General features: G+C 36.0%; 2 protein-coding genes across 2 annotated transcripts; both read left to right on the top strand.

Annotated features, from left to right (window-relative positions):
- The first annotated feature begins 6568 nt into the window (after positions 1–6568).
- LOC142638946 (kiwellin-1-like) lies at positions 6569–7739 on the top strand. Its single transcript, XM_075813023.1, has 2 exons — positions 6569–6707; positions 6849–7739. Exon 2 carries the CDS (start codon positions 6912–6914, stop codon positions 7488–7490), a length of 579 nt encoding a protein of 192 aa, XP_075669138.1. The 5' UTR covers positions 6569–6707; positions 6849–6911; the 3' UTR covers positions 7491–7739.
- A 7877-nt stretch (positions 7740–15616) lies between these two features.
- On the top strand, positions 15617–16291 carry LOC142641614 (putative ripening-related protein 1). Its single transcript, XM_075816085.1, has one exon. It carries the CDS (start codon positions 15617–15619, stop codon positions 16196–16198), a length of 582 nt encoding a protein of 193 aa, XP_075672200.1. The 3' UTR covers positions 16199–16291.
- Positions 16292–16550: the final 259 nt, after the last annotated feature.

Below are 16550 nucleotides of genomic sequence, written 5' to 3'. Positions count from 1 at the left end.
CTTTCCATTTATTTAATAGTTGGAAAAAAGGTCTACACCTGTCAGCTAACTGAGAAATGAATCTGCTGAGAGCAGTAATCATCCTGGTCAATTTTTGAACTTCCTTTGGATTTTGAAGGGGTTGCAAGCCCTGAATGGCTCTAACCTGCGCTGGATTCATCTCTATTCCTTTATGAGTCACCATGTAGTCTAGGAACTTTCCAGAACCTACCCCAAAAGAATACTTTGAGGCGTTAAGACGCAGCTTGTACTTCCTAAGTATTTGAAAGGTGTCGTCCAGATCTTTCACATGCATAGATATTGTCTTACTCTTCACTACCATATGTACCTCAATGGTCTTTCCAAGTTGTGATTCAAACATTCTGGTCATCATCCTTTGGTAAGTAGCCCCGGCATTTTCAACCCGAACGACATTACTTTATAATGATAGTTCCCTGTTGGAGTAATGAAAGCAGTCTTCTCCTGATCACCCAACGCCAATGGTATTTGGTGATAACCTTGGAAAGCATCTAAAAAGCTCATCCGAGGATGCCCAACTGTAGCATCCATAAGCTGATCAATGCGTGGCATTGGGAACGAGTCTTTCAGACAGGCTTTGTTTAGGTCTGTGAAGTCCACACATACTCTCCACTTTCCGTTCTTCTTTTTCACCACAACTGTATGTGCCAACCACTCCGGGTAGAAAACTTTTTTAATAGCACCAGCCTTTTTGAGTTTGAGCACCTCTTCTTTGATAGCCTCGGAATGCTCTTTGGAGGAACGCCGAGGTGGTTGCCTCCTAGGAACAATGGCAGGGTTGACGTTTAAATGATGGCAAATGAAGCTTGGGTCAACCCCCGGAGCCTCATAGGAATCCCAAGCAAAGACATCGATATTGTTTTTCAAAAACTTCACCAATTCCATCTTCTCTTGGTGTGGTAACCGTATCCCAACTTGGAAGAACCTTTCGGGATCATCGGTTATGAGAAATCTTTCCAAATCTTCACACATGTGATCCTCTGCTGTTACCGCACTGGGCGCATCTAGAGTTGTTAATTGCTATAAGTCCTCCACAGCCGAGGCCGAGGACTCTAATTTGGCTTGATGCAATATTGCAGCCGATATGCATTGCCTTGCCACTGACTGGCTGCCAAGAATTTCTTCAATGAATCCCCCCGAAAGGAATTTTACTTTAACATGCAAAGTCGAGGAGACGGCACCCAAAGCGTGCAGCCAAGACCTAGCAAGGATGGCTGTGTATGGAGAATATGCATCAACCACAATAAAATCCACCTCGACCGTTTCCGAGCCAGACTGTACAGGAAATCTAATCTGTCCCTTTGGTATAACAGCCTTCCCTTCAAAACTTATTAATGGCGAGTCATAAGGAGTGAGATCCTCCAATTTTAACTTAAGTCCCTTGAATAAGTCAGGGTACATAATATCCGCATCGCTGCCTTGATCGATTATCACTCTTTTGACGTCGTAATTCCCTATTTTCAATGTGACCACCAGGGTGTCATCATGGAGTTGAATGGTCCCAATCTTATCCTCATCAGAGAATCCCAAGACAAGCACATTCCCTCTAATTCTCTTCGGTTTCGAGCTTGACTCCTCGGCCTAGGAGTGTGACATTGCCATCACCCTAGTAGGACAGGAACCGGTCCGGCCAGGTGCAGCAAAGATGACATTAATCGTTCCCAAGGACGACTGAGACGAGTTGTTCTTCTTATTATTTGAACCTGACTGACTGCCTTGCCCGTTCGGTTGATACAGGTGTTGCTTCAATTTTCCTTCGCTAACAAGCTGCTCCAGATGGTTCCAGAGGGTCCTATAATTCTCAGTGGTATGACCCACATCCTGATGATATTGACAAAAGAGGTTCTGATTTCGCTTCGTGGGGTCCCTGGCCATCTTACTGGGCCACTTGAAGTAGGGCTCCTTACAGACTTTCTCCAGCAGTTGGTGCACTGGTTCTCGGAATACAATGTTAACTACTTGAGGAGTGGCTGAGCTAGACTGCCCAGAGTAATCTCTCCTCGGCTTACTGTTATGGTACCTGTCCGACCTGAAATCCCTTTTCTTCTGCGGGATAACCTTCGCCTTACCCTTACCCTGCTGTTGATCTTCCTCAACCCTTTTGTACTCGTCAATGCGGTCCATGAGGCGACGTACACTCCGTACAAGCTTTTTGGTCAGGGATTTCCTTAAATCATGATCAGTGGGAAGGCCCACTTTAAAAGTATTAATCGCCACTTCGTCAAAATCTCCATTTACCTCATTGAACATCTCCCAATACCTGTCGGAGTATGCTTTCAATGTCTCACCCTCCCTCATGGCCATAGATAATAGCAAGTCCAAAGGTCGAGGAACTCTACTGCATGTAATGAACCGAGACGCGAATGCCCTAGTAAGTTCCATGAACGAATCGATAGACCCCAACTTTAGTCCATTAAACCATCTCATAGCAACAGGTTCCAGGCTAGAAGGAAAGACCTTACACATCAAGGTTTCGTTCTGAGAATGCACCGCCATCCTCTGATTAAAGTGGCTCACATGTTCCATCGGGTCTGTCCTGCCATTATAAATGGTGAAGGTGGGCTGGGTGAACCATTTAGAGAGCCTTCCCTTCTCAATCCTGCATAAGAAGGGCGATTTAGAGAGTTGGTGTAACGCCCGGCTCATAGCATCGTTCCCCAAGCCCCTGGAGGGAAGCTTCATATACTTACGACTTGGTAAGTCATTCCCTTCGCAAGAGAAAGTTTCGCTAGGGGGAGTCTTGGACCTTGAACTGTAACTACTTCCCTGGGATTCCCCTGAAGAAGGATTGGATGGGGGTGAAGCCCGCCTTTGTCTGACACGACGTAACTTTTTCTTGAGGTGGTCAATTTCCCTCTGCATGGCCTTGGCATCATCCTCATGGGTGGCACTGCCTCCGCCATGCGTATGACTCGCGCCAGGATATACGATATGAACACTTCCCTTTCGATCCCTCCGGCGCTCAAGACGCTCAAAAAAATCTTCAGGCTGGGATCCCTAAGATTCTGCATGATGCGAACCTAAGCCTGCCATGATGTTCCAATTCCTTCAATGCTAGATTTCCCACAGACGGCGCCAATTGTAAGCGCACGATTGTACCCGGACCCAAAAACAGGTGATGGGCTCAGGCCCAATGAGCCTTATACAATGAAATTTGTAGAGTATGGGTTTGAAACCTAGGTTTGGGGTATTGGAAGTTGATTAACAGGCTAGAATGTCACAATCTATGCAAATAATAAGTAAATATAACAAGGAAACCTCCTCGGACGTAAGCCGATGACGAGTTGTATATTCCTTCTCTTTCTATGTCAAAGATTACAATTCTTAGTTCTTTTTTTTTTAACTAGAAAACCGCCCCCTCTCCTTTCCTCTCTCGTCCTCCTATATACTTCTTCTTCTTCTTCTTCCCTGTTTTATCCACGTGTCATACAAATCTTCCTCCTAGATACTTGTCCCATCCACCACCTTCTTGAAGTCTTCAAATAATAGCAGGAATGTTGAATTCTACTGTTAAGAGGTCATTTCCCCATTAATGCGGCCAGGGAGGTAGATGCAGGGTCTTTAATACGGTGGTAGCAGCTTTTCCCTCAGATATTTCTCATACGTTTCTGCTTCTAAAGGGTGCTTGGATCACACCTTTACCCAATAAATCTTCCAAAATTCTGCCTTTAAACCGTTTAGCAAGTCCTAGGGCCTTTGCTGGGCCTGTCCGAGGAGATACTCCTCATCGGACAACTCCTCGGATCACTATAGTGCGGACTGACTTGTGGGCCTAGAGACCCTGATTGAACAGATTTGTACCAACTAATTAGGCCCAAAGCACAAATGTTTATTCAAGGGCTTTTACCCCCCACAATTACTGCATAAAAATAAAAAGTTAGATAAACTTAACAAAATAAAATGATCATAACTACCTACATTGGCAATAACTACTTATAATAAACTATCGTGTAACAATTCAAAATTTGAAAAGTTGTAGAAGGAAATTGTAAAAATTTGTGTATTTTTTTTGCTAAAATGTGAAACTGATCCTCTAAGTTTCACCTTTTATCATTTCAGTCCTTTAAGTTTCATTTTTGTCATTTCAATATTTTAAGTTTGTCATTTCAATATTTTAAGTTTCAAATTTTGTCAATTCAGTCATCCGTTAGCCTTTTGTTAAGTGCTATCGTTTACTAACCAGAAGGACATTGTTTTGGGTGATTTTTTTTTAATTTCTTAATTAAAAAAAACCTGAAAAACCTTAATTACCAAAAAAAAAAAAAAAACTAAGGGCTCAGGGAACTACGTCATTCCCCTAGTAACAATAATTGGCGTCACACTGTTCAAAATTTCAATGATCGGAAGTATCAAAATAATAGTCATGCATGATGAAGACTTAGACTCATAACTATCACAGCCTGATAGAGTATATCAAATCTTACACTTGCACCCTTCCCATGATAGTTCAAAACCTAATTATCTAAATGCTTGAAAAAGGTTTGTCTGTTGCTTATGTGGATGGAATTGGATAAATTTATTATGCGGGCGGGCGTTGGAGTTCGACTTTTAAGATATCTATTAGGTTCGAATTGAGTTATATAAATTATTATGAACATTTCTAATTATAACCTTCTTTGTTTGATAGATAGATCATGGGGATGAGAAGTGAGATTTGAACCACAAAGGCACAAACATGAAATACTACAAATAATGTTATTACAATACCCTAGCTATAACTTGATTAATCATTTCATTATATAGTGCATATGTGACCAGAGCTCTTCACAAGAAAACTATAAAGTATGAGACGTGACAATCACCAAGCAACATGTGGAATGAGAAATATGAACTCAAACATTAGCTGATCAAAAGTTAGAGACAATCAAGAAATCAAAGAAAGGAGAAGTTAATGGATGCTTTAAGGATATGGTTTAGGACTAACTTTATTATAGACTTTTATATTTCCCATGAAAAAAGTATCAAAATTTTCCTTAAATAGTCCATTAACATACACTCTAAAGACATTTGTTAACAGAATCCATTAAAAAAAGAGAGTTAAGAGTCCAATGAGGCAATTGCCCTAAAATTCAATAAAGTATTGACAAAACATGAATAAAAGAGATTAGCAGCATATTGCAATTAAAACTTAAGTCTCTAGTAGTGTAGTTTATCCTCAATTTCTGTTACTGTCATTCATTATATTACTTACATTTCAGCTTTAGTTACAGATAATATTTGCTTTTGAGTCTTGAGTTATGCCCATATTACCTTAACATAATCACACTTTGACTTCCCCTATCCACCAAACACGAATCAAACAATAGCCTTTAGTCAAAAAAATTTCTGTGAGTGAGCCCTATTATGTTATATATTAACCTCATTTTTGTCATCATTATTTACTGTAAAACTTCACTCACACGTGTATAATGTATGCCCAACAACAATCTTAGATAGTAGGGTTAAACAAAATTCACTTCAACTATATGAATCATTTCAATGAAATCTCACAAACCAAATTTACAAATTCACATACTCACACAAACTAACACATAATCACAATTCCAAAATGTCAATACACCCAATTGCTCTCACACAAAACTAGACACACTCAAACTACACTTCAAAAAAACTCTTTGCAACAATCCTATTTATAAAACCCAATTATATTCCTTGACGGATGGGGAATACTCAATTATTTCTTCAATATGGAATATTTTTTACTTTCATACCAAAAAGACTCATTTTCATCCGCATCAAGAAAATATCTTTATTTTTGGCCTAAGGAAACCCAAACAAAATCAGAATAGGAATTTGTTCTAACTCTTAGGTTAGAGAGTCAACCCCATTAAATGCCAAGAAAATGAATTTTGTAGTAGGATTTGGGTTGAGTTCAGTACACTAGATTTGTTGAAATGATAACACGTGGTCAAAAAAAGACATATGTTACCATCCCATAAAATCTAGTGCAACTGGACATTGAGCCTAAGTTTTATCTTCGCAGCAGAAACACATTTATTAATGTGATTGCTTCACAATTCACATAAATATGTTTCATGAAACCTGAATTGGTCAACTCTTAGGAGTTAGGCCGGTGAAAGGACAGGTTCAACAACCCAAAGTGTGCCTAAACTTTCAGAGCAACTTTAATACTTTGAATACGATAAAAGTTCAACTTCAGCCATGAACCTCATTGGTAACAAAGAAAAAAAGAGGACTTATAAGAATTTCTTAGATGGGTTTTACTTGACATTTCCATCTTTATATATAGTTTTTTTTTTCTCTGCCTGTTGTTCATAGGACGTGAGTCGAAACCTTCTTCTTCTTCCCCTTCCTTAGAAATACGTTATATATTCTTAGTTATAGAAAGGGAAAGTTCTAATAGGCGGAAATATATATTCTAGTCTTTGGTCAAAGGAAAGAAAAACATGGACTTCAAGAGATATCTAAGATTAGTGTATTATATTTTTTTAAAATAATTATAAAAAAATTGTAAAAATTGTTTATACCTCGCCAAAAAAACATAAAGGAGCAAAACTGAAGGTGGATTTTTTGACAAATTTCTTTGGGTTGGTAGCCTTTGTCTTCTGTACAATATTTTCTGCATGTATTTTCTTGCTTGACGAAGACAAGTCTTCAGCTCTGGATCTCATCTACAACAGCTAGTGGATGTGCCACTTGGATTGTCTTATCTTCAACTTGTTTGTGAGGTAGGTCATATTTGTATTTAAAGAAAAAGCTAACAATCAACTTTTCCGGCTTGAATTTAATTAATTCTGAATACTAATTTTTTTTTTCCCAAATCAAATATGATCTTTTTTGACTAGTTATCTCTCTCAATATATGTGTAGCCCACTGCCATGTTAATTTCTTCAAACTAAAAGATCACCAAGCAAGAGAAGAAATACAACAATATGAAGAACCAAAGTTGTTTTAGCTTAGCCTTTGTTCTCTTACTCTTTCTTCTTCTCGTTTCAAAGTGGCCAAGCGTTGAAGCTCAGAATTGCAGGCCAAGTGGAGAGCTTAAGGGAACAAACGCTCCTCCAGGACAATGTAACACTGAGAACGACGCTGAGTGCTGCGTCGAGGGCCAGCTTTACAAAACTTACACTTGTTCACCACAAGTGTCTAGCCGTACAAAGGCTAAGCTAACCCTCAACAGCTTTGAAGAAGGTGGGGATGGTGGGGGAGCATCGGAGTGTGACAATCAGTACCACTCAGATGACACACCTGTGGTGGCACTGTCGACAGGATGGTTCAAGTTTAACAATATGCAGAGATGTTTAAAAGATATTACCATCTATGGCAATGGAAGGAGTGTTCGGGCCATGGTTGTTGATGAGTGTGACTCCACTGTTGGGTGTGATGATGAGCATGCTTACCAGCCTCCATGTCCTTACAATATTGTTGATGCCTCTAAAGCTGTATGGAGGGCCTTAGAAGTGCCAGAAAGTGATTGGGGAGACTTAGATATATATTGGTCCGATGTTTAGTTAATAATCATGCAAAAGTTTTTTATTATTGAGTGGGTTTGGAGTAGAATAAAAGTGATGGCACATTAGGATATGTGAAAATAATGTTATGCTGGTATGGGTAAGTGTGTTCTAAACACTTTTCCCTTTTGTTGCTTGTCACTCATTTGTTGCTTGTCGCATATTGCTTAGGTATGTGTTCTCTTATGGGTTTAAAGACATTGTCCTCCTTAAATGACAATTTAAAATAGGTGTAAATGCACTTTTAATATATACATTTTGACTTTTTTCCATTTTGGTTCATACATTTTAATTTTACCACTTTTAGTTCCTAAACCAATTAGCGCGTGTCATATCAGTCCTTGCCGTCAGACAACTAACAAAAAAAAGTCAATATGGCTTATGACACTATTAAAATAACCTAAAATACAATTTAATTAAAATTATTTCTTAAATAACAAAAATCATTATCTTTTTAGTTCTTATTCTTTTTTTTTTCTTTAACATGTTAGTCATCAGATTTTAAAAAAAACCCTAACCAACTTTATCTATCTCTAATTTTCTCTTTCTCCCTCTCCCTTTCTCTCTTCGGCCTCCATGGACGGAATCTCCCTCTGATCTCAAAACTCTCTCCATTGTAGCTTCATGGCCAGAGCTCACAAGGTTGGCCTTCTTCTCCACCACACACCACCAATCTGACCTAAGCTTTCTCTAGTCTAAAAATCTCATTTCTGCTCAAAACCTTACACCCAATCTCAACCAATGGCGAGCAAATTAGGGGCTGATCTTCGAGGTTTTGATTATGGAGACCACGGGGTCTTGATGCGGAGAAAATAATGGGAAAAAGTTGGAGTCTTGCTAGTGGGTGTTGTGAAAAATGGATCGGTGGTTGGTGGCTGTGGTGTTGTGAACTCCAAGCGGTGGTGGTTGTGGATTGGTTTGGTCTCGTTGGTTGTGGTGGGTTTGTTGTTGGTGTGGGTCGATTGGTTTGTTTGTTTTTGGTCTTCCTTTGGTCGGTTGGGCTCATTGATGATTTTGGCTTGGGTTGATGATAGTGGGTTTTCTCTAAGATTGGTGGTTGTGGCATTGTGAACCCCAGGCAGTGGTGGTTGTTGATTGGTTTGGACTCGTTGGTTGTGGTGGGTTTGATGATTTTTCTGGGTTGGAGGTTTGATGATTTTTCTGGGTTGGTTTTTTAATGTGGGTTTGATTTTTTCATGTTGGAGGTTTCAGTGGAGGGTAGGGATTTTGTATGAATTTTTGCATGTTTATTTGATTAAAAAATACAAGAAAAGAAAAGAAAATCTTAGATTATTTTAATTTCTGGGCAACCCGAAGAACATGTTACCCATTGTTCTTTCGAAAATAATAAATTTTTTTATTTAGTTAAAATTAATAAATTAATTTTTTTTTAAATTTAGATGTTGATATGACATTTTTTAATTCCAAAATAATTTTTTATTATTATTATTTTAATAGTACCGTCAGCTATGTTAGCTTTTTCTGCTTTTTTTTTTTTTAATATATGACACGCGCTAATTGGTTTATGGACTTAACATGGTAAAATTAAAATGTAGGGACCAAAAAAAGTCATAATGTAGGGACTAAAGTGCATTTACACCTTTAAGATAATAGGCTAGGTGTTGGACTTGGGCTTGAGTTTGTTTCTATCTTTCTTTGGCTTTACCTATTTTCCCTTTTTTTTCTTTCTAGTCCAAATTTAATAAGTCCTGGGTACAAATTAACCTTTAAGGATAATGCTATTTACGTGATTTTATAGTTTGTGAGATTTTTCTAACCCTCTCTATTTATTTTACGTTATTTCTAATTTTTAGGGTTTAATTTGTTTAATCAAAACTTGTTTATATATATTGTTATATTTTCCAACATGTTATACCACTTACAACTTAACACTTTAAGAAGTTGTGAAATAAGTAGCGAGAAGATTATGTAAAACTAAGTTGAGGTGGAGGTTTGTATTTGACGTACTAAAAGTAATGTAATTATATCTACAATAAATTTTATGTAACCTTATTTGCACTTGATATCTTTTTTCTTGTTTTTTTCTTTTTTTTTTCTAGAGAAATTTAAATTTAAATTCTTTAGAGTTTAGCATAACTCCATTATTGAGTAATTAAAATCTTAACTAATAATAATTGTGGGTTCTAGTTAGTTTCACTGGTAAAGTTTATGATGGTTGAATATAAGACCTGTGGTTCAATCTCCACCTACACCAAAAACTGATTGGTGTTTTAGTTTGATGATAAAGAGTTATTATTAGGAGCAAACGCTATAGATTGACTCTCTCTCTCTCTCTCAAAAAAAAAATCCTAATTAAATTTATGGATATTTTGTTCATACTAGAGTTATTGATCAAGATATTAAAAATTTTATGGTGAAATTATCTTAAAGACTATAAAGGATCGCCTTTCAAGAAATTTTGTTATATATCAATGATTAAAGGCTTTGACCACAAAATGACAGGATGAATTAGTAATCCCGATGACTCATAATAGTATTTGGACTTGGCAAAGGATTTTGTAGCTTGATAATAAATTTTATAAAGGACAAAACTTAGGTACAGTACTTTAGGTGCTGTTCCTTAAGTTCCCTTCTTAAGATTCAGCTATGCGGCTACTTAACTAAAAAATACACATCATTTCCATGAGAAAAAATTTACATGGTAGAATCTTAAAAGGGGAACTTAAGGAATAGTACCTAAGTATTGTACCTAATTCTTGCTCTTTTATAAAAGTGTCTATTTTAAAAAAATTTATATATTTTTTTTGTTGAAAGTGCTTGTGTGTGGCCAATTGTGGTTATTGGGCTTAAACTCTATTTGGGCTCACAATTTATTTACTTTGTGGGCTTTTGAATTTCCTACAACGGGTGGTCCTATGTTCGGCAACCCAAATACCCTTGTTCCCTATGTTCTCAGAATTATTCTCTTTATTTTCTCCAGAATGATCACCCACTTTCCTTAGCATTTTCTCTCTAAAATTGCCAACCACTACTCTTAAATTCCCATCTCTTATTTATAGCCCAAGGCTAGTGGAGAGGTCATGATTGTTTTCATAGTGAGTGGGAGGAGGGGTCCAATGCAATCACCTTTAAGTGGGTGATTAGTTGGGAATGAGAGGTGACGAGAGTAGCATTGGAACTGGTTCCACTGCTAGATGGACTGCTCGGCAGCGATACTCCCTAGGCTTCACCGAGCGCACTAGGAATCATCACCTCGGGAAATTGCATTTCCTGATCAAGTAGGACATTCATCTTCACAGTTCATGTTGTAACTGGCTTCATAGTGCTTCCCGACTTTTAGTGGGAGAACGAGGGTTTCCCGGAACATGTTCGTGGCCCGATAGAGCGTGGATTCGCACTTGGTACTTTAGGATTTGAGGTCCAACTAGTTTTGGGCCATGTGCTCGTAGCATCGTTATGATGGGCTTCGTAAGTATTGGGCTTATAGAGAGGTAACGCCCCGTATAGTACTTTAAATAAAAACTAAAAGCTGAATAAAATAAATTTTGCTAAAACTACTGTAAAAAAAAGTTGGAGGATTGAAAATGGAGGATTGAAATAAGTAAAATGCAAACTATTTTATTGTGGGACTTATATGGGATTTGCAAACACTAAATTAAAATAAGTCAAACTTAAACTTTATTTTTTTAAGTAGGACTCATATAAACCAATATTTTAAACAAAAAACATGCAAAAGCAATACAAAACTAGCTGATTCTCAGACTAAGTTTTGAGCAATAAGGAAAAGAGCAAACAATATTTTTTGTGCAATAAGACAATAAGTAAAACATTAAAATAAGTTGCTTCTTTTGCAAAACCCCGTGACAAAAAACTAACTTATACCACCCAAATGACTAGTGTCAATAAAATAATTTTAATAGTATCTTTATGTATTAATACTATTATTTTAATTACAATTTAACATATCAACCATCATTATGAAAAAGATGGTGAAAATGGTCGTGTGACTAACTTTTGTTACTAATTTGTTTGAGGTGGAAGTATTTTTATGGGAAGATATCTACTGCTTGACGAAGACTTGAAGCTCTGGATATCTTCCACTACAGCAAGTGGATGCATCAATTGGCTCTATAAGGGCCATGGGCTTGACTTGTCTTATCTGCAGCATGTTTGTAAGTCAGGCCACCTTTGTCTTTAAAGAAGACCATTGGTCAACTTTTCCAGCTTGAAAATTAATTACGAAAAGTATCTTTTTCCCATATTAAATTTGAAACGTTATCAACAAAAAGCAAAGATATTTCATCTAGCTAAAATCTCTATTATAGCCCATTGTCAATAAATTTCTTCACTCTGAAACATTACCAAATTAAGCAAGATGAAGAACCAAATTGGTTTAGCTTAGTCTTTGTTTGGCCAAAATGGGCAAGTATTATTATTTGGAAAAATATGTAAGAATCTACCACTGTTTGCGAAATAATTAAAGGTCTATCACTTTTTTAAAACTCGAGTTTGCGAAACTTGAGTTTGTTGTGTAACAAACTTTTTTTTTTTAGAGATAATTATAACATGCTGCTAACCCCGCAACAAGAATCCTTTCCCCTCTAGACCCCTAAACACTTTGTACATAAAGAGGTGTCAATTCAGTTACAATGCCTTTAACATAGCACAACAAACTTAAAGACTATTTTTTCAAAGAATTGGAGTTTTTGGAACTTAGGTTACATGACAAAATCGAGTTTAAAAAATGTGATAAATTGTTAAATATTTCGCAAATAGCGTATTTTGCTAAATAGTGGTATATGACACTGTCCTTGTTTTCTTACTATTTCTTCTTGCTACAAATTGGTCAAGCCTTGAAGCTCAGAGTTACACTAACTACTTACAATTGTTCACCGCCACTGTCTAGCCTTACAAGGGCTAAGCTAACTCTGAACAGTTTTGAGAAATGTAGGGATGGTGGTGGACCATCAGAGTGTGATAATCAGTACCACTCAAATGACACACCTATGGTGGCACTTTCAACAGGATGGTCGAAGCTCAACAATAACAGGAGATGTTTAAACTTTAAACTATATTAACATATATGGTAATGGAAAGAGTGTTCAGGCCAAGGTGGTTGATGAGTGGGACTCCACTTTGGGGTGTGATGCTGAGCATGATTACTAGCTGTTGGTTTGGATTGGGTCTTTCCATTCTTGACACCTCCACCCTTCACCTTCCCTTTAAGCACCTTAAGCACGTATCTAGCTCAATATCTGAGTCAATTCATATTAGTCTATTAATCACCACAATTAAAAAGAATAAAATAGTCTCTTTCATTTTCAATGTGAGATTAAATATTTTCACTAACTTCTCATCTTCCATATTCACTCCCACTTCTTTACATTTATATTGTAATATTTACTCATGTTAATTAATTAATATTAAAATGCTCCAACATTCATGTCCTTACAATATTGTTGATGCCTCTAAAGCTGTTTGGAGGGCCTTGGGAGTGCCAAGAAGTCAATGGGGAGACCTAGATATATCCTGGTTTGATGCTCAATATAAGAGCAATCATACAAAAGTTTTTTTACTGCATTAATTAGTGTAAAATAAAAATTATGTCAATAATGATGTTACATGAAAATAATGTTGTATCTTTTACAACTAAACAAACAAATTTTTTTTTTTGGAGGGTGATGCTAAAGTGGTCATAAATTCTTTTGTTAGCTCAAATTCTGATGAATCTGATCCTCCATGGGAAATTTCTCCCACACTATCTGACTTTCACAGCCTCCTCCCCTGTTTCTCAATTGTTAAATTCAATTTTTGTTATAGATTGTCTAATGAGATTACTCATCTGTTGCCCTGTTGGGTTTTCCTTTTTCTCAACTTGGGGAACCCATCTCCCCATCTCTGAGTGGGTTTTTTTCTTTAAGATGTCAATGGGCCGGTTCCCCCGGTTGTCTTTGCCCTCTTTGGGGCCTAGGTCTCCCATTTCTTAATAATATTATCTTATCAAAAAAAATAAATAATAAAAAACATGAAATAAATTAATTTAGAAAAGGATTATGTTGCTCATTAAATATAAGATGCTAGAGTGAAGGTTTGTAAATGGTGTTCTAAAAATAATATAACTGTAACTTCAATAAATTTTAGGGTCCAGTTAAATGGTGTCCTTAGAGAATTTGTTAGTAAATTATTTTAGAAAAGTTTTGATTATAATTTTATGGGAACCTAACAAGTTGTAAAAAAAAAAAAATCATTTTTTTTTCTCATAAAATTTCTTAAACCAATGCATTTAGTGTATCTGTTAACTTTTCCCTAAATTTATGAAACCTTGTTTGCACTCTCTTTTTTCTAGAGAAATTTAAATTAAGATTCTTTAGGGTATAGCATAACTCCATTATTGAGTAATTAAAATATTAACTATTCATAATTAACTTGATGATATTTTCGGATCAAGATCCTTTAGAGTTTTTTGGGTATTCTACCACATAAAATTCTTTTAATCTTGACCCTTCATTTTAAAAGAAAGAGTCTAGATTATACCATGTTATTATTCCATTAACAAAAACCTTAAAATAACATGTCATTATTCAATGACACATGTTCTATGTTGCTTTTGTGGATCATTTTAGCAAATTTACTTGATTTTTTTTCTATTGAAACATCACCTGTTTTAACATTTTAGTGCCTTAGTCATTTAAAGTCAACAACAGAATGCCCAAACTCTCTCTCTCTCTCTCTCTCTCTCTCTCATTTTTCTTGAGGGGGCATAGGTGTTATAGTATATTATTTTCAATTTTTGTTCTCTTAATTACTGGGAGGAAAGTGAATATAAGTTTTAAAACTCTTAACTTAAAAAAATGTGTATACATATATAGATTTAATGTTTATAATTTTGTATGAAATGTCCACATTTAAAATATGAAATGGTGATATGTACATGGACAATATATAATAAAGAGTAAAAGAATCAATGCCCTTAATGAAAGGGGGAATCGCGCCTTGATTTTCGAATGTTAGTGGAAATAAACATACTAGTCTTGGCTGAGGAAAGAAAAACTAGGAATTTTAGAAGTGATGACAAAAAAATTAGCAGGAGTAAGATTGGGGGTGGGTTTTGTATGACTATCTTCTTTGGGAAGGTGGTATTTGTCTTATGTAAGACACATTGGTCTATCTTATTTTTCTTTAGAAGAAGGTTTGAAGATTCAATTCTCGGATGTCCATTTGGTATAACTTATTTCCTAATGTGTGTTTGAAACTGCGTTACTTAAGCAAATGGGCACCGTGCACACCAAGTAGAAGTTTAAAAAATAGGAAGTGTTATCAACACGTACACTTGTGTGTAAAAAGTTTAATTCGTGTATTATTATTCCACCTTGGCCCTAACGTTATAGGCTTTCTTATCTCCAGCGGCAGTTCCACAATTATTTTCTAGGAGAATCAATAAGAAAAATAAATTGTACAAAATAAAAGAGAACCTTGAATATATCAACATCAGAAAGAAATAAGAAATATATAAAGTTTTAGAATTGTTTTTTACGATATTTCATATTTTGAAATTATACCGGCTATATCTTTCTTAATGTATACATTCAAACAGTCATTCATCAATTGATCTCCTATTTGATTGATTTATTTCAAATTTATTAAGATGTAAATGGTTTTTTTTTTCTCTGAGGTTTAAGATCAACAAATATTTACTTTTGTTATTGGGCTTATTGATTTTTTTTTTCCAAATTTTATATCAACTTAGTTTGTTATTGGGGTTTTTTTATGGGTTTAAAAAGAACAAAATATTGTTAAGAGGATTATATTCAAACTTATTTAAGTTGAGTTTAAAAAAAAATCTAGAGGTTGTTCAAATTTTTATTTTAAGAGTTCAAAAAAAAAAAAATTATATAAAATTTTTTTTGGGCCAGTTTAGAGGGGTTCATTTGAACCCTCGGGCTTCAAGTAGAGCTGCCGCTGCTTATCTCACAAACTTTACAAGAACTCTTTTCTCACTTTTCAGCGTAAAACTAATTAATTGCGAAAAGTCTTTTTACTTTACATAATTTTTTTAACATTTCCCACCAAACGCATGATATTTTGAGAAGTAGTTAATCATTATCTCTATAAATATGGTCCACTGCCAGTTTAATTTCTTAAAGCTAAAACATCAACAAAGCAGGATGAAGAACCAAATTTGTTTTAGCGCAGTCTTTGTGCTCTTGCTCTTTCTTCTTCTCGTTACAAAGTGGTCATGCGTTGAAGCTCAGACTTGCAACCCCAGTGGCACTTTTACAGGGGAAAACCCTCCTCCAGGACAATGTAACACAGAGAACGACTCTCAGTGCTGCGAGGAAGGCAAGCTTTACACTACTTACACATGTTCACCACCGGTGTCAAGCAGTACACCGGCTAGACTAACCATCAACAACTTTGAGGCAGGTGGCCGCGATGGTGGTGGTAAATCGAAGTGTGACGATCAGTTCCACTCAGATGACACACCTGTGGTGGCATTGTCAACAGGTTGGTATGCCAATAGCGCTAGATGCTCAAACAGTATTACCATATATGGAAATGGAAAGAGTGTTCAAGCCATGGTCGTTGATGAGTGTGACTCCACTATGGGGTGTGATGCTGAGCATGATTACCAGCCTCCATGTCCTAACAATATTGTTGATGCTTCTAAAGCTGTTTGGAAGGCTTTGGAAGTGCCAGAAGAAAGTGACGATTGGGGAAATTTAGATATAACCTGGTCTGATGCTTAGATTCCACCATATTTCAAATCTCTGTCAGCAGTAACACAACTTTTTTTCACTACTTTAACAATTGAAAAAACTATAAAAATAAATTGTGAAAAAGATTGTGTCGTAACAATACTCTTAAAATATAGTAGTACTTGTATCATGAATCCAGGGTGTTTATTTTTATTGTTTCTTTTTTCCTTTTCCAATGTATTTCAAAGTATTTGATGTACTAAAGTAATGTATATCAAATGTTCTTTTCAAATGGTAATAAAAAAAGTGAGTATTTCAAAGTATTTATTTTTTTCTTTTTCTCTTCTCCTGTGTATGTTAAAAGTTAAAACAAACTTCTGTAAGGGTTGTAATTTGGCCAAGT

This window comes from Castanea sativa, chromosome 6, assembly GCF_040712315.1.
Source record: "Castanea sativa cultivar Marrone di Chiusa Pesio chromosome 6, ASM4071231v1".
Lineage (NCBI taxonomy): Eukaryota > Viridiplantae > Streptophyta > Magnoliopsida > Fagales > Fagaceae > Castanea > Castanea sativa.
Note: the sequence above shows the minus strand (reverse complement) of the source record. Positions and strands in the feature narration are given on the sequence as shown.